Genomic DNA, 26,846 nt, shown 5'->3' on the forward strand with positions numbered 1-26,846 from the left:
ATAACAGTTGAAAGTTTAATCATGGAGTAATTCCTCAATCAAATCGAAGAATAAGACATAAAAAAAAAGGCTAACCGACTATTAGCTCAAAACGGCTACTCCAAGATCCGATTCGTAAACTCACCAATCTTTATTGCGTGGATTCTAAACAGAAACACAAATCACTTGGAGCTTCTGAAAAATCAGCAGGAACAACTTCTTCGGACACCGATGTCTCTCTGAATCCCAATACGACGCCTTTCACTGCTTTCCTTTCTCTGATCTGGCAAAAAATACCGCATTTTACATCCGTCAGATCTTCGCTTCTGATTTTCTTATTGGCGAAGTTGAATTCCCAATCACCCAATATCTGCTTAGCAATGCCTCCTCGTTGGTCTCCAGTCGATCGTGGGAATGTTTGTTAGTTACCCATTTTTGCAGCTGAGCCCTCCCGAACACTTGTTAATTATAATCAATTCACAACTAATACCAGCTGAAGCCCATCTGAGTTCGACATTTAAGGACAACAGTTGCTGGTGATTGATCGTTTCTTGAAGATTTGAGAAGTACCTTCATAAGGGAAAAAAGTTTAACATCTGGTTGTTTTGATATTCTTCTCCCTTGATGGATCTATTTGAAACGACGAGACGCACATCTGTGCCATTCGTTTTTAACTATTTGTGGGAAAACGGGTGACGTTACATCTCACCAGAATACCAATTACCATGTGAAGAAAAAGGGGAAGCTTTACAACTCCTCCTTCCTTACAGGAAGGGTTTTTTCTGGATTTTAACGAGAAAAAAATCATACTTTTCTGAAATAAACTTGTTCATACTACTGATAGAGACATAATCACAACATTTAAAATTTTATTTTCCTGATTACTATCTATAAAAGTCAAGATAATAATAATTAAAAAACGCATTTATACACTTCTTACGGTATGGCAACTCTCCGCCTCACCTGCTAAATAAGATATCATTTCGTTACACCTTTTTACAGAATACAAAATTTTTTTAACTACTTAATTAATTTGCACCCTCAGTTTTAATTTCACTGCGGCCAAGAGCATCAGCCTTTAAATGTTTTTTTCTTCCTGTATTTTGTTTCACCTTATATTGGAAAGGTTGTAATTCGAAAGACCATCGCATCAAACGTGCATTCGATTCGGAATTTGAATTCAACCAGACCAAAGAATTATGGTCAGTTTCACATATAAATTCTTGACCAGCTAAATAGTATTTGAGTTTTTTTGTCTCTTAAATAATGGCTGCACATTCTCTTTCCATTGCTCTATATTTGCTTTGAGCGTTCGCAAATTTTTTACTTAAATACAGAATGGGATGTTCTTCTCCCTTTGAATCACATCACGATCCCTATTCCGATATCCGAAGCATCCGTCTGAAGGATAAATTCCTTTTTACAGTCAGGAGCGTACAATATTGGCTTTTTGGTCAGGCTGTGCTTTAACTCTTCAAAATCCTGATTACATTCGTCTGTCCAAGTATTTTTTTCTTTTTTAACCTTCCCTTTTAAAACATTTGTTAAGAGGGTTGCAATGAAAGAAAAATCTTTTAGGTAGTGAGCTTAATATATTGCTAAACTCAGAAAAGCTTAATTTTATTAATGGGAGTAGGAAAATCTAAGACTACCTTTATTTTGGCTTTCGCGTGAGTTCGTACTGCTCCTCCTACGATATGTCCCAAATATTTAGTGTGATTTTGGGCAAATTTGCATTTAAAGGCTTAATAGTTAAATTTGCGTCGCCTACACGTTTTAAGACTTCCCCTATGTGTTTCAAGTGATCGGATAATGTCGTGGCTATTTACCAAGAATAATTACTTAAATACTTACTTAAGGGAATTTGCCATTACCCATTTGCTAAATCAATTACCGTAATGAACTTTGCGGCGGACACTCTTTCGACGCGCTCTTCGATATTCGGTGACGGGAAATATTGAAATAAATGTCAAGCGTCCACGATAAACGTCTTAGGGCTTTGAGGAACTGGAATTCTCAGATCTGCCGAGTTCTTACAATTATTATTAATTTTCTTAATAGCGTAATTCATTTTCCCGGCAATATAGAGTTATCTTTGGAGCTTCCTGCCCTCTTAAGTACTTTATTCAATTGATCAAGCGGATTGAAGAAAAAGGGGCACTCGACATAAACGTACTTCCAAATTGAATTTGTTGTCGATGAATTAATTTGTGATTATAATTCCCTCTTTAGGTTGAGAGCAACTTTCAGATGGACGTTAACGTTTGCGTGGTTCGTAGAGCGCCGCTTAAATCACTAGCAGTTTAGATGTTATAAGCACTTACTAATGCAATTCAATAATTGAGTAAATCAAAATTTTCATCTGACCTTTAATTTTCAATAAATAAGTTATTCATTAATCGAAAGCCACAATTCAAGTCTTTACTACCAACAATTCAAGTCTTTCGTAATTTCTTTAATTTCTGAGAGATAAAAAGTTGCGAGTTCATGGGACTCAATTTATGTTGTTAAGTTTTCTTAGAAATATTTCATTATAATTATATTAGAATGCATAAAAATACATTTCATATTACATTTAATTAATATTTTTTTCCATAGGTCTAAAATTTGTTTTGACCCTTATGAGAATGATTGAATGAATTTGAAACATGTTGCAATTTATTGCTTTCATATCCGATCTCTCCACTAAAGTTAGTCTTTGATCGTGATGATAATGCCTCTTTACCGAACGTTTTAAAACCGCATAATTTGATTTAAAATAAAGTTTTAAAATTATTTAGGAAGTTAACAATTAACGAAATCGATGATTGTGAATTGACAATTTGGCCATTCCACGCGTACGCAGCAAGTACGAAACAATTAGCGCGCGAGTATTTTATTCGATCAACTGTCCTTAATAATTAGTTCTATTAATTTACCTCCAGGTCTTGAAACCAATTTTAAGAACACGATTCTTATGATGACATTGTACGATAAATTTTTTAATGAGAATTGGATTAAAGTAATTTTTATTCCTTTTTATTATCTTTTAGTTTAGAAATATTTATTTTATATCATATTCAAAAGACATTTAAAATCGATTTCTCAATAGAATAATTTGCCTTTTCTTCATTTGCATTGTTTGGCTAATCTTATTTGCACCCTCATTTTAGAAAATGATAATAAATATTACTTAAATTTATAAATAAATTACTTTTTAAAAATTAGTTTGCCTTGATTTATGAATTCTTCGTAATTAGGGTTGCGTGTATTTTGTTGTGCCTCCAATTATTGCAAAGTTTTAGAAAAATAATTTTATTTACAATTTAACGGAAGAAATTAAATATTTGATTTTTACTGCGAGCTTCACCGAGGCAGTGCGCGAGAGAGTTCCGAAGAGAAGGACAGAGAATAGCTTTTTTAGAAGCATACCCGGATGATGAGCGGTACGGCAATTACGTCACACACAGCCTCGACGGAGCCTGTAGTTTACAGATATCTGATATGATTTATGATAGATATATATGATTTATAATTGGTATATATGATTTGTGATAGGTATTCATAACGCAGTCCTTAATAAATGACTCCATTTGCAACGTCTTTTCTTCTTCATTTAATTACGATAAAAGAAAACTAGGTCAGATAGTACAGAAGTCGGATAGTCGCGAACTGGATACTCGGGAGTATACTGTATAGAGCTAAAAAAAACAAAATAAGAAAGAGCAAAACACTTTCTTATTATTCAAAACTTAACAATAGTACTTAATAGATAAAAAATACGCGTGAGTAAACAGCCTTGTTACAATTATGTTACATGCAAGATTTCATTTATTTAAATAGGTTTTTTTTTGTAATCTTTTTTCTATACATTTGGAAATACAAATCAATAGATGGTAAACGCTCTGATGAATTTGGCTCAGAATTTCTGTGAATTGATGAATTTCTGCACTTTAGAGCTAAAACTGCGAATCAAATTTGATTTCTCCGAGTCATTGCATTTTTGAATTATCATGTGCATTTGCATGCACGAGAAAATATAAACCGTCAGCCATTCTGCGAATTTGACTCAAAATCTGATTAGGTCTGCATTTTAGATGCTAAAACTGTGAACCAATTTTGCCGTCTAACTCTTTGTATTCCGTATTCATTTGTATGGTAATATTATCATCTTCGTTTGCATTCTAGCAGGTTGAAAAACAAAAGTTCCTATAAATGTATTTAATTCAAAATTTGATAGAAATTGACAAATTTAATTTTTAAATCACATATCAAAGCATACCTCTCATACCTAATTCAAAGCATTTTTACTTTATCGTGTTCACAGACAGACTACAATAATTCCAAAAATGTATTTTTCGAACTCATGGAAATCTAAAACGTAAAAATTTGTCAAAATCTCAAATTTACATTTCTTTTGAGAATTACAGAAATTTTTGTATTTTTCCTATAGAAGAAAAGAAAGTCACCGGATCATTCATTTAAAAGTAAGTAATGAATCGCAGGTTTATCAGAAATAGCATAGCTCAATCAAGTAGCCTTTCAATCGCCTAATTAAAAAGTCGCTTTATTTGGATAGTTAATTTGTGATTTTCATAGAAATTCAAATCAAAGCAATTATTTAATACTCGTTATGATATTTTGATTAGTAGAAGAAAGCATCAATGTAAAAAAAAAAAAAAAAAAAAAATCTATGTCCCATTCTGTGCTGTATACAACCTGTCGTAATCGCCTAATTATATTTTTGACTTTGGTTTTCAAAAAATGAATGTCGATTCTTTTGTTTTTCGCAAAGTATGTCTGAGTTGTTTCTTTTTTATATAAAATTTATTAAAATTCTGATAATCTGCTTTCCTCCATTTAGTTTTCTTTTTCGAAATCATTATTCATTGCGGATTTTAATTGTTTTTTAATAATTTTGAGAATTGTAAAGAATGGAATAAACTTAGATAGAAGTTCGTTAAGGTCGAATTCTTTGGTTTGCTCTGAAAATTCGAAAGTCAATACTATTGCTAATGTTTCAATACAAAGGCAGTTTATAATAAGTTAGCCGGAGTTTAATCGTTTGAAAATTTCTTGCTTACTTATTAATTTTCAGTTTTATCAGGTTCTTTCTGGTAATTTCTAATTTTATCAAATTCCATAAGTTTTTAATTTTATTTTTTATATCCTTAGCAGAATACTTTAAGGGGAAGTAAATTAAATACGCTATTGATTTAAATTAAAATGTGAGATCTCCAAAAGCAAATCGATATTATTTGTTATAAATTGATTGATTTAAGATAAAGATTCAAAACCATCGTCGTATGCATGGAGTAATGAAAAATTATACAATAAAAGTCAGCATTTAGAATTTCGAACAAACATTTCATTAAAAAAATGTTTGTTGATAAAATTATTTCAGCAAAAAAACCACTAATCATAATTTTAAAATTTTAGTAATGAAGCAATTTTTGATTAACAATCAGCATTAAAATGTATTGCATTTTTTTACTTATCATCGGATATTTTTTCCTTTGCATTTTTTTTTCTATAACTTATTTTATAAAAATTAAATAAATTTTAGTTCATTCATTAAAAAAAAATCAATTGACATAGAATCCTTGGTAATTTATGAAGGATTTTTGTTATTAAAAAACTGAGATAATTTTAAAAATAGTGAAATTTAACAAGAGAAAAAGATTATTTTTTTTTCAAAATCTAGAAAATGACAGAAAAAAACATGTCATTTCATTCCAAGTACGGTCAGCAGGAACTCATTTCTTATACGTGCGTGCTGGTTGATTTTATATAAAATTATTTCTTTAGATTACGCAAGTATCCCATAATAGGCTAAAAATGATTAGGAGTTTTTAAGATCGCTCACTAAATAATTATATTATGTAAGTAAAAGATTTATTTTTAAATAGAGTTAATTACCTTTCTTTTCTTTTATAACCTGCAAATTTTAAGAAACTGGCATTTATTTAATGAAACATGCATACATTTTTAAATAACATATTACATTTATTGAAAACTGTAAAATAAAAATAATTACAAATTTTGATTTTTTTCGTATTCATATTTTAAAAATATCATAAACAATTACATGAATTATTTAAGATTTCACGTTTCTGTACACTTTTACTGTGCTGTGCACTTTATTGTACATTTTTACTGCACACTTAAAGTGAGCTACAATAAAAACCAGCGGGAGTGATCTCTTCGGAATTTCCTTGCATACATCAGAAAATTAGTTGAGTATTTTGGATTCCTTTTCCCGAGCAATTGATACCAAAATTTGATGCAGCACTACAGGTGATGTCACAAAATCACATAATAAATTTCTTATCATTTAATTTAAATCATTTTCATGAATATCATCGTAATTCCATTTAAATTTTTAAATTTTTGACTTTTTGCGTTTATATCTTGTAAAAATACAGAAGGTCAAGCCCGTGACAGATTTGATTTCAAATTTGATATATATTTACATTTTAGATGTTAAATCTACAGTACAGTTCTAGGGACGGGTACCATTTGGCGATTTTCCGCCAAATTTTTATCGCCAAGCCTCGCGGACGCTGTAGTCTTCAGAATTTTATTTCTCAATATTATGACTATTTTCAAGAGAAGCTGGCGACTTTATCTTTAAAGTTTGGCGCCATATTTGGCGATACCCGTCCCTAGGATTTAGCCAAATCTACGTTACAAAATTTTATCCATCTAAAACAAATTTGTAGACATTTTTTTTTTGTAGTTACCGCCTTACCTTATATTCGGACAGCTAGCCAGACATATTTTTTCTGAATGGTTTTCACTTAAAATTTGACAGAAATCTACAAATTTAGAGTAGAGACCATATGCCACCATCCGTCTAACTCAGAGCATTTTTTGTTATTGCACTCACAGACTGACACACAGAAATATTCCAAAAGTGTGTTTTTCGGTTTCAGGGTGGTTTAAAACGTAGAAATTCATCGACTATTTTGAATTTTTTTGATTATTACTTTTTTTCTGTATTCTTTGTCGATGAGACAGTATAAATTAAAGGACTATTTTCTATGCATTCCTATTAATATTAAAAGTCTATATTGATACTGCGAGTAAAATTTTTAGATGCTTGTACGGTACTTTTTCCACATGCTAACCAGACGAAAATACTTGTTATTATTAAACCACTGGCAAGGAAATAATCTGATAAGATTTACAGTTAACTATTTAAAGGGCCATTTTTTTCTACTCATATTATGTTAAAATATTTTTAGGCTTGAAATTAGAATAAGAAAAGGGATTCATTTTGCTAATTAGATAAATTTAATTTGATTAATTAATAATTAAATAACAAATCGAGACACATCATTTTGTCTGAGATAAAGAACTGAAGAATCTGAGTTTCGGACTTATTAAAAAAATTTGTCAGAACATAAATTTGCCAACCTACATAATTTCATACAAAGATTGATTGATAAATTTGGTGGGAAGCATACTTCCCACGGGCCTAGAAAGGGTTAAATAATATTCTCTTGATGCGAAGAAGAATCTGGGATACAAAAAAAATTATTAAAAAGACAAATTAACATAAAAAGACCACAATTTAAATATCTTAATTGCTAATAAAGGCATTTAAAGTCATTCTTAGTCAGTGATGATATCATACTTTCCTTCTTGTAGAAGCTTTGTAATCTTCATTATTCGTGCCGTTTTTTTATTTATTTATTTTATTTTATTTATTTATTTATTTATTTCGCGCATTATTTAGGTACTAGGTTGAAAAATGTTCTACACTGGAACTGATGAAATGAAATATTTTTATTTTTGAGCAGGCAGTAACATTGTAGTTTGGATCGCCTTTGTTTTCACAAACACAACGCTCGTGAGAATATACGCCTAACTTGTCGAGGCAGGTCGCAAAGCTTCGAAGCGGCTGAAAAGTTTATATTTTTACCTATAAATTTTGTATAATTTTATATTTTAAGTAATATAATTTTTTTGTATTAAGCTAAAAATTATGTTTGATTCCAGGTTTTAAAATTTTATAAACTTTGTTTTTAGAAAGAGAAATATGTTTTCTTTAAAATATATTAGCACACCAGCTATTTCTTTTATTATTAATTTAAATTAAAAATAGAAGAAAAAATTAGAATTATTTTAGAAAAATTTAAAAATTATTAAAGATTTAAAAGCTGTAAAAATTAAAAATATTAATTAATCATTAATAAAAATTTAATTTCGAGGATTTGGGTGCGTGCTTGCTGCCTCGTCTCTCAGCTCAGACACTCTCATTCATTATACCACAAGGTTGCGCTGTTCTTACTGATATAGTGTGCTTGTGTCTGTATTCTTTTTATAGTTTCGATTTAAGTTTCGCCTTTCAAGAATTGCGGAAGAATGGAAAGGCTTTTGTATGCGAATTTTTAGTTAGAGCCTTCTATTTTCTCACTCTCACTCTCTATCTCTCTGTTTTTTAATGACATGAAAGGAGAATTTTTTTTTCTCAAAACTTCCTAAATGTGTAGATTATTTCTTCTTTTCCTCGAGCTAAATTCATTCTTTTTTTTCAAATCTAAAATTTCTTTGTCATGTTTTTGGCTCTAATGAATATTGATTATATTCATTCATGCTGCTGACATCAGAAAATTTTAATATTTTTCTACTAATTAATTTTAAAATGCATGTTAATTAACTTGGGGATATATATATATATATAAATGAATATTTGTCATAAGTTTCATTTAAGTGCTTTCTATATGTTTATTTTCTATATGTTATACATCATCTTTGAAAATCAAAGATACTTCAGTAATTCAGAATGATCAAAGTTAACAACAATGCAATCAAAAACAAAGAAGAAACTATTCCAAAATGTCTTTTATTTATAAAAGAAACGTTAATGTTTTTAGAATGTTCAAGAGCTAGCTTTCTAAAATAAACTTTGAAAAAATTAATAAAACAACTTTTTAATTATTTTCATTCCTGCGTTTATACACACACAGATGGAATTAAATAAATTTCTTTCTGCATGTGTTGTCATTGTTTTATAATTAAGAATAAATTTTTAAATATAATATTAAGACAGAAAAAGAACATCTCATTACCATGGCCACATTAGATATTTCACATCAGAAATTTAAATCTTTTAAAAAATTCGTTACCTCATAAATAAAAAAGTATTTAAAAAATGTTTTTAGCCTTCTCACCTTATTTTATAGGCCACGGCAGCCAAATAAGAAAATCGCAATTTCGGTGTAGAAATGTTTCATCTTTGTAAACTGTTCATTAAGAATTAAATATGACCCTCGTGCAGATTAAATCTATTCTTGCTGGGTAAGTGTCTTGTTTGATGTGGTGCAGAAGCTTGGCAAGAGGTTACCAGCTCAAGTTCGACCTTATCATCTGAGCGAAATTCAAAATTGCAAATAACATAATTTAAACTAAAATAATTTACTTTATACATGATTAATTATTGCATTTATTTATTCCCTTGTTGATATTCCATCCTTATAATTATTAATATAAGGAAAGTAATGCTTCATACTAAAAACTTTACACTTTACTTAAATTACTTACTTAATTATATACTTTCATACTTTACATTATTTACTTATTAAGGTTCATCGAAGATATTTCAAAACGCAAAATATTGACATAATATTTTTACTTTCTCGCAAGCGAAATATCCAGAGAGAAAGTATTGTAATCGTTAAAAAAAAAAAAAAAAATACTAACTCGAAATGTTGACGAACCTCCATTTTAGATCTCCCCGATTCGGAAAACACATTTTTGGAATAGAGCCAAATTCTCAGTGAGCTAGACAACTCAAAAACATTTTGAAGGATGCGAAGGAAATTTTTGACCTTCTCGTCAAATCTTTAGATTTCTGTCAAATTTTGAACGAAATGCATTGACTGAAAGTTTGTCTGTTCAAAACGCAAAGAGCCTAATTAAATATATTTTGGTACACAAATTTAATGCCTAGATCCGTATCAAATTTTGAACCAAAACTTTAGATTTCAATCAAATTTTGAACGAAATGCATTGACTGAAAGGTTGTCTGTTCAAAACGCAAAGAGCCTAATTAAATATATTTTGGTACGCAAATTTAATGCCTAGATCCGTATCAAATTTTGAACCAAAACTTTAGATTTCAATCAAATTTTGAACGAAATGCATTGATTGAAAGTTTGTCTGTTCAAAACGCAAAGAGCCTAATTAAATAGAATTTGGTACACAAATTTAATGCCTAGATCCGTATCAAATTTTCAACCAAAACTTTAGATTTCAATCAAATTTTGAACGAAATGCATTGACTGAAAGGTTGTCTGTTCAAAACGCAAAGAGCCTAATTAAATAGAATTTGGTACACAAATTTAATGCCTAGATCCGTATCAAATTTTGAACCAAAACTTTAGATTTCAATCAAATTTTGAACGAAATGCATTGACTGAAAGTTTGTCTGTTCAAAACGCAAAGAGCCTAATTAAATAGAATTTGGTACACAAATTTAATGCCTAGATCCGTATCAAATTTTGAACCAAAACTTTAGATTTCAATCAAATTTTGAACGAAATGCATTGACTGAAAGGTTGTCTGTTCAAAACGCAAAGAGCCTAATTAAATAGAATTTGGTACACAAATTTAATGCCTAGATCCGTATCAAATTTTGAACCAAAACTTTAGATTTCAATCAAATTTTGAACGAAATGCATTGACTGAAAGTTTGTCTGTTCAAAACGCAAAGAGCCTAATTAAATAGAATTTGGTACACAAATTTAATGCCTAGATCCGTATCAAATTTTGAACCAAAACTTTAGATTTCAATCAAATTTTGAACGAAATGCATTGACTGAAAGGTTGTCTGTTCAAAACGCAAAGAGCCTAATTAAATATATTTTGGTACGCAAATTTAATGCCTAGATCCGTATCAAATTTTGAACCAAAACTTTAGATTTCAATCAAATTTTGAACGAAATGCATTGACTGAAAGGTTGTCTGTTCAAAACGCAAAGAGCCTAATTAAATATATTTTGGTACACAAATTTAATGCCTAGATCCGTATCAAATTTTGAACCAAAACTTTAGATTTCAATCAAATTTTGAACGAAATGCATTGACTGAAAGTTTGTCTGTTCAAAACTCAAAGAGCCTAATTAAATAGAATTTGGTACACAAATTTAATGCCTAGATCCGTATCAAATTTTGAACCAAAACTTTAGATTTCAATCAAATTTTGAACGAAATGCATTGACTGAAAGGTTGTCTGTTGAAAACGCAAAGAGCCTAATTAAATATATTTTGGTACGCAAATTTAATGCCTAGATCCGTATCAAATTTTGAACCAAAACTTTAGATTTCAATCAAATTTTGAACGAAATGCATTGACTGAAAGTTTGTCTGTTCAAAACGCAAAGAGCTAGTTAAATAGAATTTGGAACACATATTTAATGCCTAGATCTGTATCACATTTTGAACCAAATCCGTCTATAGATGGACAGTCTATTGAACTGAACATTCGCACGCACGTAAACACGATTACTCAAAAACGCAATGCTTTTAATGAATAAAATTTGATATGGAATATTGTCATTGAAATTATAATTTTGTGTCGAATTTCGGTTTCATTTAGTTGGAAAAAAAAAAGGTATCTGAAATGCATATTGGAGCACCTAACTATTTGGCTGTTGTTAGGTGTCTACGCTATAGATGATAAATTTGTACACCGAATTTTATCCATCTGGCTCTCTTCATTTTGTAATTTCGCGTTAACTTATATTCGAATAGCCAGACAGACTGACTCAAAGACTGGAGGCCAACTGCCTCGAAGAGGATATAAGTTTGCTGAATCAGCCTAGCAGCAGTCGGCCACAACAATTCCTGTCGATACTGCTTCGTTCAGTGTTCGGCTGCACATAAGAAAGAAAGAAAGATTTCCTCTGAACAGATTTAGCTCAAAATTTGATAGAATTTAGTGCTAAGACCGTATGCCAAATTTCATCCTCTAGCCCAAAGCATTTTAAATTATGTTTGTCACAGACAGACAGAGAGATATAATTCCAAAAATATATTTTTTGGATTCAAGGAAATTTGAAAGATGAAGATTCATCAAAATCTCGAGTTCGACTTTTTCACGATTGCAATCCTTTCTCTATACAATACTTCTCTATTGGTTTTGGCTAAAATTTTGACAGATGTATACAATACAGATGTACCTAAACGCATCTGTTTAGCTCTCTTCGTTTCGTTTCGTTATATTAACGCCCCGTTTGAAGCAACGCTAGGGCTATTTTAAGAGGGACCTCGTAATTTTGAACCGTGGTCAGATGACGAGGACGACACCTGAGCTGGCACCCCCCTCTCCACACCACACCAGCGGGAGGACGTTTGGTCAGGACGGATTTAACGTGCAATAGACACCCTTACACGACGGTTCTTCGGTGGAATCGGGTCACGAACCTGGAACCTTACGGCTCCGAAGCCGAGACCTTGCCACCGCGGCCCTTTCTCTTCGTTTCGTAGTTATTATGTTAACTTATATTCGAACAGACGAGCCGAAGAACTTCCTTTGCTCAAAATTTGATAGAAATCTGCAAATCTGCTGTAAAGTTGGTATACCAAATTTCATCCGTCTAGATCAAAGTTTTTTTTAGTCATCTCGGTCACAAACAGACAGACGGACGGATATTTTCAAAAATGTCTTTTACGAATTCAGGGAGGTTTAGAAGATTTTTTTACGATTACAATACTTTCTCTGAATTATGTGTACTAAGAGAAACGTGCCTTACGAGAATATCTTACTATGTATACAAAGAAAGAAAAAACATGTCTTATACTGAAATCAACTCAACATGAAAAAAGTAAGCCGAATATTCATATCTTGATTCATTAAAACAGGAAAAAGACGTGCCTGGATGAAATTTCACTAGCAACAATGAAAACGATTTGAATTTTACTTTAACACTGAAATACTTAGTTGCAATCTACGCTTTAAAAAACTGATTAAAAACGGAAGATTTTTGAGTTTTAGGATGATGCGAAATTTATTTTTATATAGTAATACTTTCGGGAGTTATTGGGAGAAAATGCTAAGATTTCGCTTAATTTGTAATTAATTAAAATTTTAAAGAAAATTTTTTGAAGGTGCATATTTCATTTTCCAAAGCATGTATACCAAGTTAGTCCAACACTCTCTGGCCTCTAGAGTGCCAAAACAAATATGCACACACATTAATCTTTATTAATAGTAGAGATATACTAGAAAATCGCAAGAATTTTTTTCACATATTTTCAAAAATATATATTTCATTGCTCTTAAACTGTTTAGTACTTACAAAAAAGATTAATAAATTCAATTTACAAAACTGCTGAAAAGAATTAAACCCATTTCCCGGTACATATCGTACTTTAAATTCTTAATTTGCATTTTAAAGACGTGCCACCTGATGCCCGATACTATTAAGTTAAAGCAATTAATTTCACGAATCAAGAAAAGAAAAAAAAAAGGTCAAATAAAATTACAATCCATTTATTTTTCAATGAAAATTACTTTTTCCTCTGAGGGCATTGGATAAGGTAAAAAGTCCACAATAAAAAAATATCTTTCTGTTTTTAACATATTAAATTACTCTTAACTCTTATCATTTATTTCTTTTCTCTTAGGAAAATGCAGTTCACGTTCTTTGATATGAACTGCAGAAAGAAAGCGCACGTGTTGAGAAAATTTATTTAATGAAAATCTTTTTTTCGGAAGCAATAATTGTTATCAAAATGGAAATGCGTAGGTTTTAGCTTCCTAATCAATTAAATGTAGGAAATAGAAAGTTTAAGTGGAAGTTATTTTATAAAACGTTTGTTTTCCAACATTTTTTTTTCTTTATCCATTTGTATGTATTTTTATTCATTTGTTTGTACATATTTTTCCTTTATCCATTTGCATGCTTAAATAAACATCTTCGTTCTTTATCTTACTGTTCCATAAGAAAACAATTACTGTTTACAAAATTTATTTAAATTTTGCTCTATTTCTAATTGCAACTTTTCATTTAAAATCTGTTCCTTAAATTACAGCATTCAGTAAATCAAGCAATTAATCAACAAAGATTTAAGAATTAGTTTAAATTTTATTTAAGGATTTTGAATATTATGAACTCGGAATTTTCAGTGGGGCCCATTCAGAAAACTATTTTCCATAATTTAATTCATACGTTAAACGTAAGTTAATAATCATATGCTTTTAATCCATAAATTATTTTAGGGATTTAATTTTTTTTAAATATTAGGCTCAGCTATGTTCTAAAAACTATTTTTTTTTAATTGGATTTCACTCCGTTTTATGTTTTTAATTTTCCGTTGAATTGTTGGAGAAAAAAAATCAGGCTAAATGATATTTTACAACATAAAATTATTTATAAAATAATAATAAACTAATAAAATTATTATTATTAAATATCTTTTATTTTTAACAATAATTTATATTATGTTTATTTATTAATTTATTATTTATTTAATTATAATTAATTAATAATTAATAGTATAATTAATTTTAAAAATAGTTTATTTTTATTCTTTTTATTGATTAATTATATTATTTATTATTAATTATAACTTTTGTATTAAGCATTAATTATATTTATTATAACTAAATAATAATTAATATTATAAATATAATTTAAAATATTTATTATATTTATAATAATTTTTTATATTTATTATTAATTATATTTACTATTATTATAACTTTTATGTTATTTTTTTTTCTGAATTTCCATTGCTTCATTTGTAATTTGCTATTTTTACAATATTTGTCAATGTGCACATGAACTACTTTGCTAGAATATATCTCTTCTGAGAATATATTTTATGTATTCAAAACATATATTTAGATAATGTTAGTTTTTAATCTTTTTCTTTCTTTCTTTTTTCTTTTTTTTTTTTTCAAAAACATAGAAGAACGCTTCTTTTTTTCAAAATTTTAATGAACCCCTCTTTGTGTAGCAGAGTTCCTAGTGTCTGTTCCGTGTTGCAGAACAATTCAAAATGTTCTACTTAATTCTAAATATCTTATCCTTGTTTGTTTGTTTTTTCTTTTAACCATACATCTATTAGTATTTATTACGGCCAATCACGTCTATTAGAATGATTTAACTTAACTGCTCGTTCGTGAAATATACATTGCTCAAGTTGGCGCCTACATGTAAATTAGTGTTTATGTTGAATTTTGCTTTTTGTTTTGCAGCCTACTAAATTCTCTTAAGAGAGCATAGCGCTTTTAAATGTCCCGTTTCTGCAAAAAAAAAAAAAAAAAAAAAAATCATGACATCAGCTTCAATTTGTATGTAACAATGAGTATGTATGAAAAAAAAGAACCCTTAGGAATTAATACGGACGAATCATTCTAAAAACTGGAATTGTTGAGCTTGAAAAGTTTTAGAAAAATGTAGAAATGAAAGAAAGAAGAAGAAATATAGAAAACTACAAAGAGTGTTCTCCATTGACTTTATCATATATTTATCTCCCAAAGGGGGGGGGGAGGACATCTTAGATATGAAGCTCCCAGTATGGTGGTCGGTTTTCGCCACCTACATAAATTGTGTGGGGTTGGCTACCCCCTACCAATGACGGGACGTGCCTCCCATTGGAAGGATTGTACGGTGGTCGGCGATGGCTCTTAGGACTGAACTTTAGTTACCTCCAATGCTGTCGATTCATTTTTACTTTCTCGCATGCGTAGAGGAAGTAATCGTCAAAAAATTCGGGCTCGAGATTTTGATAACTTCACGTTTTGCATCTCCCTGAATTCAAAAAATACATATATGGAAAATATCCGTCTGTCTGTCTGTGACAAAGATAACTCAAAAACGATTTGATCTAGATAGCTGAAATTTTGTATACGGTCTTAACACCAAATTTGCAGATTGCTATCTAATTTTCAGTAAAATATCTTCAGAGGAAGTCCGTCTGTCCGGCTGTTCGAATATAAGTTAATATGATAAATATAAACAGAGAGAGCTAGATACATAAAAATCAGTACACAGATTTAACATTTATAGTGCAGACACTTGTCAAATTTTGCGCAGAATCCAACAATGGGTTGACTGTCTGTCGGTCTGTGCTTTCAGAAACATGTAAACACGGTAATTCAAAAATGCAATGACTTAAATATATCGAATTTGTCAAGTGATTTTGTAACTAAAAGCACAGTTTTGTGTCAATTTTTTGTTTCAGTTGGTCTATTTGCATTTTTGTATCTAAAATACATATTCGATTTTTGGATACTATTAACCCTTTGGGTACATTTAACGTATCAGAAAGTTCCGTATTTGTTTGAATTTAGGTTTATTTTCTTTTCTTTCTTTTTTTTTTTTTTGTAATTATAATTAGCTTAAGTTATTCTTTATCATATAGCAGTATACATTCTGAAAAATAAGAAATAAATGAATTCTTACTTAAAAGCTACTGCCTTCATATGTACAAAAAATTAAATGTTTTTCAAATACACAAGTCGTTTCAAATAAATGTGTTGTCAAAGGGTTAATGCGTGCTAGAGATTAATTTCCTAATAACTAGCCAGAAATGACATGACAGATTCGGTAAAAATTTCAAGAAACTCATTTAAAAAAAGTTTATTAGAAGGTATGCCAGAAAATTTTTTGGGAACCATTTCCGCTTATTAGTTTGTTTGTTTTTTTCCTCGTAGTTCCTTTTCATCATTATATAACTCATTGTGGATAATACGACAAACAATAATTTCTGATTAAAAAACTAATTAATTGCAGATTTTAATTTTTTAATATAAATTATTTTTGAAAACAGATTTTAATTTATGTTTCAAGAAATTAAAATCTTGAGATTCTCCACAATTTTTGCCGTTAAAATATAGCACCACCAATCCAATTCAAATTTTTAACCCACTGTTTTATTTCAAACATCACGTTCTGCACCGAACACAAGCCTCTTCTCTTGTCTGCCGTACCTACCATAACACTGAGCATTCGTGTTTTTATTGCGCAAGCCTGACACTTTTTCCCCCTCGAATGAATGCAGCCACTTTAAAGCACAAATCGATTTTGCTGAACGTCTCAAAAACAAGCTTCATCCGAGCGTATAAACCGATCTTATTTCTCCATTTCCTTCTCCTCCTCCTCTTTGCGAAGTTTTATTTTCTGCAGCCGATTCTGCCTTTTTAATATTGCTTTTTCCCTCCCACCCACCTACCTCATTCTCCGTTTTTCTTTATCTCCTCGTGCTGCCTCGGAGTTGGACGTAAACATGTTTACGAAAAGCTGCTATGAAACCGCCCTCGCCTTATGACGTCAGACATGGAAGGGAAGGGGAAATACGGCTTCACGTGATTTGCATTGTTCCTTTTCCTGCCTTTCTCACAGGACCCCAAAAGAAGGGAACGTATAGCAGACTACTTTTCGCGGGTGCCTGCCGTGAGGTGACTGAAATAGAACATTTCTTTTCCCTTTGTCTCAGCTCCTTGTTCGTAATCGTCTGCAAACGCGCTCGATTCCATTCAACACTTTGGAATTTCAGGCGCTGAAGCTGAATGGCTGCTTTGCTCAAATTATCTATTGCAGAAGATTTCAAATTAAAATTCAATTTTACAAAAACTTTCCGATTCTAAGTTTTCAGCTTTCTTTTTTATTGCTTGTTTGAATTTTTAACGTTTGTAAACATTTGATGAAACTGATCGTAAAAAAAAAAAAAAAAAGTTAATGCAAGTTTTTATAACGTCGGCAAAATATCGTTTACTTTTTCAATAAAATTTCAATGCACTAATTCAAAGAATGTTCTGATTAAATCTTTGGTTTTACTGAAGTGATCTGATTCCTCAATTTTATTCCGTGTTGCTCCAAAATTCAGGGATGCTGGTTAAGGGAGATATTGGACAAAAACTTTAAAATATGGGAATAAATAAGTAAAATGAAATAAATTAAAACATGGTAAACAATAAAATAATTTATATTTCTGAAAGCAAGAAGATATAAAGAACCATCTACCTTTTGCTTTTATTTCATTTCTTTCCTAGAATAGGCTTATTCCTATATTAAATAAAATTCTTTGTACAGTAAAAGCAGGAAAGAAAAGTTTTTTTACCAGATCGAAACTTTTTGAAAAATTAGATTAAGTTATTGGTTTTGCTTAGTTAGATCATTGTTTTAGATTAAACTATTTATTGATAGTGATTTTAAAAATTTAAAAACACTTCAAAGAAAAAAACCTACATACATAAATGTGTGTGTGTGTGTGTGTGTGTGTGTGTGTGTGTGTGTGTGTGTGTGTGTGTGTGTGTGTGTGTGTGCATGCGTGCGTGCGTATTTTAGTAAAAGCTTTTATTTGGGACCCCTACTAGGCATTAGCAGAGAGATAAAATTTAAGAAATATATACAAATAAATAATAAAATAATAAAATTTTGAAAAAAATGAAAAAATGTATTTTCAATTAAATAATGAATTTTTAAAAGGTAGGAAAAAATGATGAAATATAAACAATTATATTTATTATGATTATCCTTCGGTCTATACATCCATGCAAAGGCTATTAAATAATATTGATTAGATTCTATAAAAGTTTTTTTTTTTAAATTTAAATCTAGCTAATCTTCTTTTATAAAAATAAATTATTTTCTAATAAATAGAAAAATAGGTCACTTCCTTCATATTCGGAAACATTTTTCAATCCGAAAAGAAATCAAAAATCAGAATTGTTCCAATTTCACAGGACCGTATGGTTATTTAAGAAAATTGTGCGGTTTTTTTATGGAATATTTACTTTAAATTCAACTTTTCTATGTTTTAAAATTAAACCTATTTCATCGTCTTCAGCATGAGTTATTTACTCAGAAGAAAATTTCTGGATAACCTAAGACAATAAATTCGAAATTCAAAAAATTCAGTTTAGTTCAGTTTAGTTTTTTATTAACGACCCGTTCTAAAGCAACACTAGGGCTATTTGGATTTAGATTGGCAATTCCATATACCGAAATTATAGCTAAAAAATTTGATTTTTTTTTATTGAAATCATATAAAAAAAGTAGCTTAAAAATGGGGGATGGTTTATTTTAAAAATTAAAGCAGGAAATTAAAATAAATGGACACACAATTTCTACTAATAATAAAGATACATGTGTGCGCGTGCTGGCACTCTACCGGCCAGATCATTACACCTAGAACTCACAAATCTAGTACAGATTTACTTTGGGAGGTGAAAATGTAAAAGGTGTTAATTTTTAATTAATTAAAAAGTATTTTATTTAATTAAAAATTAAGCTGAATTTTGACGCTTTTCCTGCCATAACTTTCGAATATATTATTGCACAAAAATAAATTTTACACCGTTTCAATTTTTTTGAAAAAATGCTTCTTTTGATGATAACCAATTTTATAGCTATTTTTCCAGAATTCTGGCAATTTTTAAAAAATATATTTTCTTGAATTTTTAGCAACAGATTATTTTGCTATCCAAACTGTTTTCGTTGTTTTGTTTCAACTCTTTCATCAGATATTTATTCACGTGATTTTCTTCCATTGTTGGAATCTAATAAAGGATTCTTTTTAATATTTGCACAGTCAACAAAACATTAAAAAAATGCAGTTGCAATACCGCAAAATTTAGAGGATGCGTATACAGATTAAGTCTACATTTTTAAAAGAACTTTAATAAGATCAATATGCATAATAAATAGAACAATTAAAATAACACGGTTTTAATATCGGATGATTTTAGGGGAATCACGGACATGAAGTTACATCTAAACGATTTAACTGGCATTAAATATTATTAATATCCTCAGCGAACCAGCTGGTCACCTAAGGTGGCTATTAGTCCAATAATTTAATTTCTTTCTCTTTATTCATATGCGCATCGAAATGAAAGCGAGGCCTCTGATCCTTTCTTTCTTTTCGCCTAACAACGTCACCTCTTAGCAGCTGGATAATTATTTCTTGAACCGTGACATTTTAAAGTGAGATATCAGCCTTTTGTTTTGCATGAATCGCTTTTGTGCAGAAAATAAGCCGCATAGAAACAGCTGTTTCTGTTTGAAAACGGCGAGGTGAAACTGCAATGTTTACGTTATTCTCACTCTCTGTCTCTTCAAGATACGTAGATCTTATTATGATTTGGCGATGATTTCATTATTGGAATTCATTTATTGTGTGAATCAGTATCACAATCGAGATAGTGTTCAGCAAATGATGAACATCCTTTTAGGAGAAGCGTTTTCTTATGATGCGGCGTTTTAATTATTCACTAAATACCTTCCAAAACAGTTCATATTCACAGATTTGTTAACTTAACTTTCGGCACCTGATGTGTGATGTCATTGCCGTCGTAGATGTAGAAATGTTTTGGCGCCTGCCAAATTGTACTAACGGCGTGAGGATGGCGTTCGTTTACTCAGGATAGAGGAAATTTGCGCTTTTCCATAACAAAACAAATATTGCAAATAAGCTTAAAAGCGCTTCAAATTATGCAAGATGTTCTTAACAAGTAAGTTCACCAAGTACCAGAATATACTGAACTTAAACTATTTGTCCCGAATCTATCAGGAATTTGAATATGACTAAGACTTTACTTTTAAGTAAATAGTTTATTAAAAAAAGTATTAATCCTAATTAAGCTTCTTTGAGTCGATTCTTCACATTATGGACTTTTCAGTCTATTAAACGATTAATATGAATTTAATATCTCACTAAAAAAGATTAATCCTAATTAACTGTCTTTGAGATGGGTTATTTCTTCAGAATTATTGTATTTTTAGGCTGATTATAATTAATATTATATTTTGATTATAATTAATATATCAAATGTGCTTTAAAAAATCACATTTTTTTTCTATGCGACTGGAAAACATGAATGTAATTGAATAAGTTTACTAAAAATTTATGCAAAATACAAATTAAAAAGTGTATGTACAAAATAAAAGCAGAACTGAAAATCCTTGTAAGGAGTCAATATTCAAGAAAAATAATTTTATTATTATAATTTTAACACTGACAAAAGTGCACAACTGAATGTTTTGATGGATAAGTTTGGATTTCATCTTAACATTAAAAACTTTATTACAGATTGTTATTAGCTTAAATTAAAATAACATTAAAAATAAAGAAAAATTTGTACCGAAATGATATTAATATCATCAAGAAAGTAATTTTTTATATAAAGTAAAAATCAATTTTGTGAGATATTAATCTTGCTTGACATGAGCATCAGTTGCCAGGTAAGTAATTTGGCAATAGTGAAGCCTATTTTCACTCTTGGTTAAATTTCTATTTGAAGCCTATTTTTATCATCTTGATTTCATTTACATCTTCTTTCCTTTGGCTGAATGAAGTTTTTCTTGACAAATCGAGCCCTTTCTCGAGAATTTCTAATTACATTTTGCAGCTCCATTAATTATAACCTGTGTAAATAAAATAGGTGTTTCAAGATCACATGATTTTCCTACTCTCCACACTTTCCCCTACTTCGTTACCATGGTTCCGTCAATTCTTGCTTTTCCCCCACTCTTTCAGTTAGAAATTGGAATGGAAACAAAAAGCCGAATACTCTGGCTACTGTCTAAAACCTCATATGTTACCGAAATAAACTAATATCATGATGATTTTCTAAGATGTTTATAAGGGCATTGTAAATATTTTAACAGGATTATTTTTGACCTTAAAAATTAAAACGTTATTGTAAACAAACAATTTCATTTAATCGTTAAATTTTTGAGGTATTTTCTTCAGTAAATTAAAAATAAACTACTGAAATGTTTTACTTTGAAATCTTAAAATAACGAAAGGTATTTGGTTTTGTAAATTAAACATATTTTTTTATCACTCACTTAAAAAAATTGTAAATATTACAATTAGAAATCTACATATAATCTTTACAGACATTAATTATCTATAAAAAATCTAAACATTTAAACATGGAAAAATAGGTTCAATAAATGAAGAATTAATTACTTTATTATGCAAAAATAGGATCTCGATTTTTTTTTAAGGAAGTTTAATAAAGATAAAAATCATTTTAACAACTATACACTTTTAATAGCGCACACATTTAATAAATTCCAATATTTAAAAAATAAATATATATACTTTCAAATATAGTTATCATTATCAGCGTAAATTTTTGCATGTTTCATTTTGAAAGAATAAATGGATTATAAACACAAAAATTTCTCATTTAAAAGTTCTTAACTTTAAAATCTTCATCTTCGATTCCGATGTAACGGCTTTCACTTTCATCTTATTTTTTTGCAAGAAATTCACACATAATTTCAAAGGACTAAAGATTCTAAAGGATTTATTCCGACATAGTTTAAAGGGGGCTTAATAATGTTTGGTGAGGTTAAGGAATTCGTAGAATATACAATTGTTCAAATGAACAATTGTAGATTTTAGTTTAGTTTAGTTATATTAACGTCCCGTTGTAAAGCAACACGAGGGCTATTTTGGGACGGACCTCGTAATTTTGAACCGCGGTCAGATGACGAGGACGACACCTGAGCTGGCACCCCCCCTCTCCACACCAGCAGGAGGACGTTTGGCATGACGGATTTAACGTACAACAGACCCCCTTTCACGACGGTTCTTCGGTGGAATCGGGTCTCGAACCTGAAACCCTACGGCTCACAAGCCGAGACCTTACCACCAGACCACCGCGGCCATGAACAATTGTAGAATGTAGAATTACAAATGTTCTGAGAACCATGTGTTTTCTTGTAACTTTGAGGGTAAAATATAACCCAAGTTTAAGAATTTTATTTTCCGAGGAAAATCCTATCTTTCGAAAAACAGAAATTTTCCAGAATCAATACCATCTTTTTTACTTTCTCTTTTAGGTAGTATTCAATGGGAAAGTATTGTAATCGGCAAACAATTCGAACTCGATATTTTTATGAAATTCTAAGTATCAGAGCACCGTAAAACACACTTTTGAAAATATATCTGTCTATTAAAATGATAGCTAAAAAACTGCTTTAATCTAGGCGGATACAATTTAGTACATGGTCTTTACAACAAATTTCTAGATTTCTAATAAAGCTTGAGCTACATCCGTTCTGAGGAAGTCTGTCTGTCCGATTGTTCGAATATAATTTAACGCGATAACTACAAAATAAAGAGAGCTATGTGGATAAAATTCGGTACACAGATTTGCCATCTATAGTGTAGATAACTGTCAAATTTCGAGCCAACTCTAACAAGGAATCGACCATCCGTCGGTCTGTACTTTCAGAAATATATTAACGCGATGATTAAAAAAAACGCTTTGACTTAAATACATCAAATTTTGTATGGTATTTTGTGCCTACAAGTGCGGTTTTGTGTCAAATTTTGGTTTTAGTCGGTTGATAAAAACGCATTGAAAGTCTGTCTGTCCAGCTGTCTGAGTACAAGTGATCACGATAACTACAGAAAGAGAAACGCTAAACAGATAAAAATTAATGCGCCATTTTGACATCTATCTTGCAGATAAGTATAAAATTTAGAACGAAATCCGTCACGGAGTTTAACAATCTGTCAGTCTGTGTACGTTTAAGTCATTTAAACGTCGGCACTAAGCATTTAAACGCTAGGCATATGCCATTAGGCATTTAAACGCCGTAATTCAAAAAAATACAATGACTTAAATATATGAAATTTGATTACGTAATCTTGTGACTACAGTTATAGTTATAAATGAAGTTTTTGCTTTAATTCTATTTTTAAAAAAACTGCATCGAAAATACTCATTCGGTTTTATTAGTGGTTGTTTAACCACATCCCAGGAAGTAATCGTCAAAGACCACATGCTAAAAGGTTCTTTCGTAAGTATTGTTCACAAATACTGTGCAGTTAATATCATATTAGTATATTTAAATACTTATTAGAAAGTATATGTTCTGGTTTCTACTAATTCTGGGAAGTAATTAAAACTTTAAAACGAATTTCAGAAGTTACTATTTTTAGAATACGCAATCAATAATACTGGTGTCCCTAAGTTAGGAGTCAAGCAAAAAATGCGGATTTCTATACTCAAATATAAGTTTTGATTTGGAAAGAGAAGCTGTCATAATTCCAGCTATGAGAAATGCATATTACTGATTGGTTGATAACTATTCATATAGTTATATAGCTTAAATCATATAATATGTACTCGAGTTAGGCAAAATGATAAAAGTTGAAATGGGCAATTCTCAAAAGATATTTTGGGCATTCGTTATGCTTATAATTGATGTTTTTTCTCTCACAAAGAAAATAATATGAATCTATTTAGATAATTTTAACCACAAAATGAATGCGGAGAGTTAGAAGAAAATCATTCATCTATAGATGTTTTGAATGAATTTTCAAACGTAATGCGATTTTCGTAAACAAGTTAGATACATTCCATTGAATAATAACAACTAAAAGGAGAAATATGAATGATTTCTAAAACACTCCAACTCGGTAGTGGATTTCTGACTAGGCAAAGTAAACAGTTGCCTAGGGTCGCTGGATTGAAGGGGCAAGGACTCAGGTAAGTAAATTAAAAAATTAGTTTAGTCTTGTTTGGAAAGAGGCTACCAGCTCAAGTCTAATTCTCGTCATCTGAACACGTTTCAAAAATACGATACCCTTCCCTATAAAGCCTTAGTGCTACTTTAAGAACACGGCATTAATGTATCTAAATTAAACTGCAGAAACCATAGCTGATATTTTCTCATTTTTGGCCCTATATTTTCTGTATATTACAAATTTTTTATTTTTCGCTCTTTATTTTTGCGTTAAGTATTTTCATGTATTGAGATAAAACGGTTGTGTTGCACTTGCGCTCAGTAAATTTCCCCCAACCTCGTTAAAAGGTATCTTTTTCGCTCAAGCCTTAAAAATAGCTACCACATTATAAACTTTATCTTTGCATTTAAGATTTGGCGATTTTACAATGTACGCCAAATGGTAATCAAATCAATATGAGAGTGAGAAAGATACTCCTTGTCTCTAATAACGAAGTGAAACTTCCTTGAGAAAAATGCTGATGACCCTTATCACGTTTCAGACGAGTGTTGAAAATAATAAATATAAAGTGTGAGAAATTTGCTTTAAAAATGTATTTATTAGAAAGGAACACGTGTATATTTTTCCCACACGGAAGACATCTATAAAAATTATAATTCTGATGTGCACAATACAAATTTAATCTAATAAAATGAATTATAATTTTTATTTTTATGAGGATTAAATCTTTATATCTCTTACGGTTTAACTTTATTTAACAAAATAACAAACAAAAAAACAAAAAAAAAACAGAAAGAGCTTTAAATTCAAATTTAAATGGATATCAATAATGTTTAGTTCTTTCTATATGTGTGTATGCTTTTATGTAAATACATTCCACAAGCTGATGCTTGAAATGAGCTAATGTATTTTTTACATTAAAGCTGTTCAAATAAGTTGCTTGTTTTTTTCTTTGCAAAATAATAAGCGTTTTGGCTAAAATAAATCATAGGAATCATATTAATAATTTTAAAAACAGCTGCTGTTAATTCTCAGGAGAAAAAAAAACATATTTTCAATAAGAAAATGTTGATAATTACTGAAATTCTTTCAAATCTGAAATATATTACTTCATATTCTAGCTTATTTACTGTGAGATTTAACTATACATAAGCCAATGTACCGCAAACGACATTTGTTGCTGTTTCTTATGGCATTTGCCATGGACAAGCTCGCTGCTACAAAGACAGCGATTTTAAGCCGGTGGGGGAGCGTCTCTTGTTTTTTTATATAGTAGCGCCATCTAGGGCCAAGAGAACGACTTAGCTACACACACGTCACAACGCTTTTTAAGGGGCGGACTTCATTCACTCATCCACAGATCGTAATTTAGACCTGAATCAGAGAACGATCACCCCTGATCCAGTACCCCCAGTGGTATTACTCTCGAAATGGAGGACTTTGTGACCACGACAGATTAATACGCGCGTCAGCCACCAACCACGCGGGGAATCTTCGGCCAGCGGAGTTCGAGCTTGCAACCTAAGGGACGCGAATCCAACGCTCTACCAACCAGGTTATTCTGGTCCAAACGACATTTAAAAGCAACATCTAAACGTGCTACATTAAAACACTTTATTCTCAGATACAGTATCATGAGCTTAAGTTTTATTCGCAAGTAATGTAGTAGGAAATTTCTGCCTATTTTCTTAAAAGCGCTGCCAATGATCTATTACTAATTTTCAATTTGTCTTAAATCTATGCATGAAAGAAAGCTAGAAATAAAATATATTGTTACGAATCTGTGATGCGGCTTCCCAGCATAGTTGGTTCCATAGGAGGTCACAGAGCTTGGCGACAAATTTGGCGACTTTGACGCCAAAATAGATTATAACCGAAACATCGACAATTTTCCCGATCCGTCCAGTAGGAACCGAGTTACGCCTCAAACGTTCCTGATTGGTTGAGAGGCTTCTAGCCCCACCTCCTGAGACCTATAAAAGGAGCAGCCTGCAGCTGCCGAGTCGTCGTGGACCAGTGGAGTTGAAGAGTAGTTGGAATCGACGATAAAGAACTGGCCTTGCAGAGATAAGCGAAGCAGCGACGGAGTGAAGATGGTGCTGAACTAAGCTGTGCGCTACTGTCTGCAGTAGACTCTTGTTATATGCTGTTGTTGCTGCACGTCTCGGCTGAAGAAAATCGTCTTCTATGCAGTATATAGTTGTCGTTTTTGTGCTGTCCTGTGTGTCTTCGTGTAAATAAACGTCGTTGTTTCTATTTTCTACTGTCGCCTGCTGATTGAGCGTTCTCCACACCATATAACTTCCACTATCCAAACGAACCCCGGAAATTTCGTAACAATATTACTTTATATTTTATTCGTCCATTTTCTTTTTTCACCCCTGAATTTCTTGCCAAAAGTATAGATTCATATACATTGGACCTTTATCGTAATC

General features: G+C 30.7%; 1 protein-coding gene across 2 annotated transcripts in view; it reads left to right on the forward strand.

The window, feature by feature from the left end:
• Nucleotides 1-26,846, forward strand: part of LOC129955476 (ribosome biogenesis protein SPATA5L1-like) — a 335,554-nt gene that overhangs the window by 245,597 nt on the left and 63,111 nt on the right. The window contains exon 1 of one of the 2 annotated variants that reach the window (XM_056068228.1): nt 20,380-20,431. The exons of the other annotated variant lie outside the window; for it this stretch is intronic. Within the exon in view, the coding sequence (XP_055924203.1) occupies nt 20,412-20,431 (20 nt within the window). The 5' untranslated portion in view covers nt 20,380-20,411. Of the gene's footprint in view, nt 1-20,379; nt 20,432-26,846 lie in introns of those variants that run through there. 2 annotated transcript variants of the gene reach the window in all.

This window comes from Argiope bruennichi, chromosome 2, assembly GCF_947563725.1.
Source record: "Argiope bruennichi chromosome 2, qqArgBrue1.1, whole genome shotgun sequence".
NCBI lineage: Eukaryota > Metazoa > Arthropoda > Arachnida > Araneae > Araneidae > Argiope > Argiope bruennichi.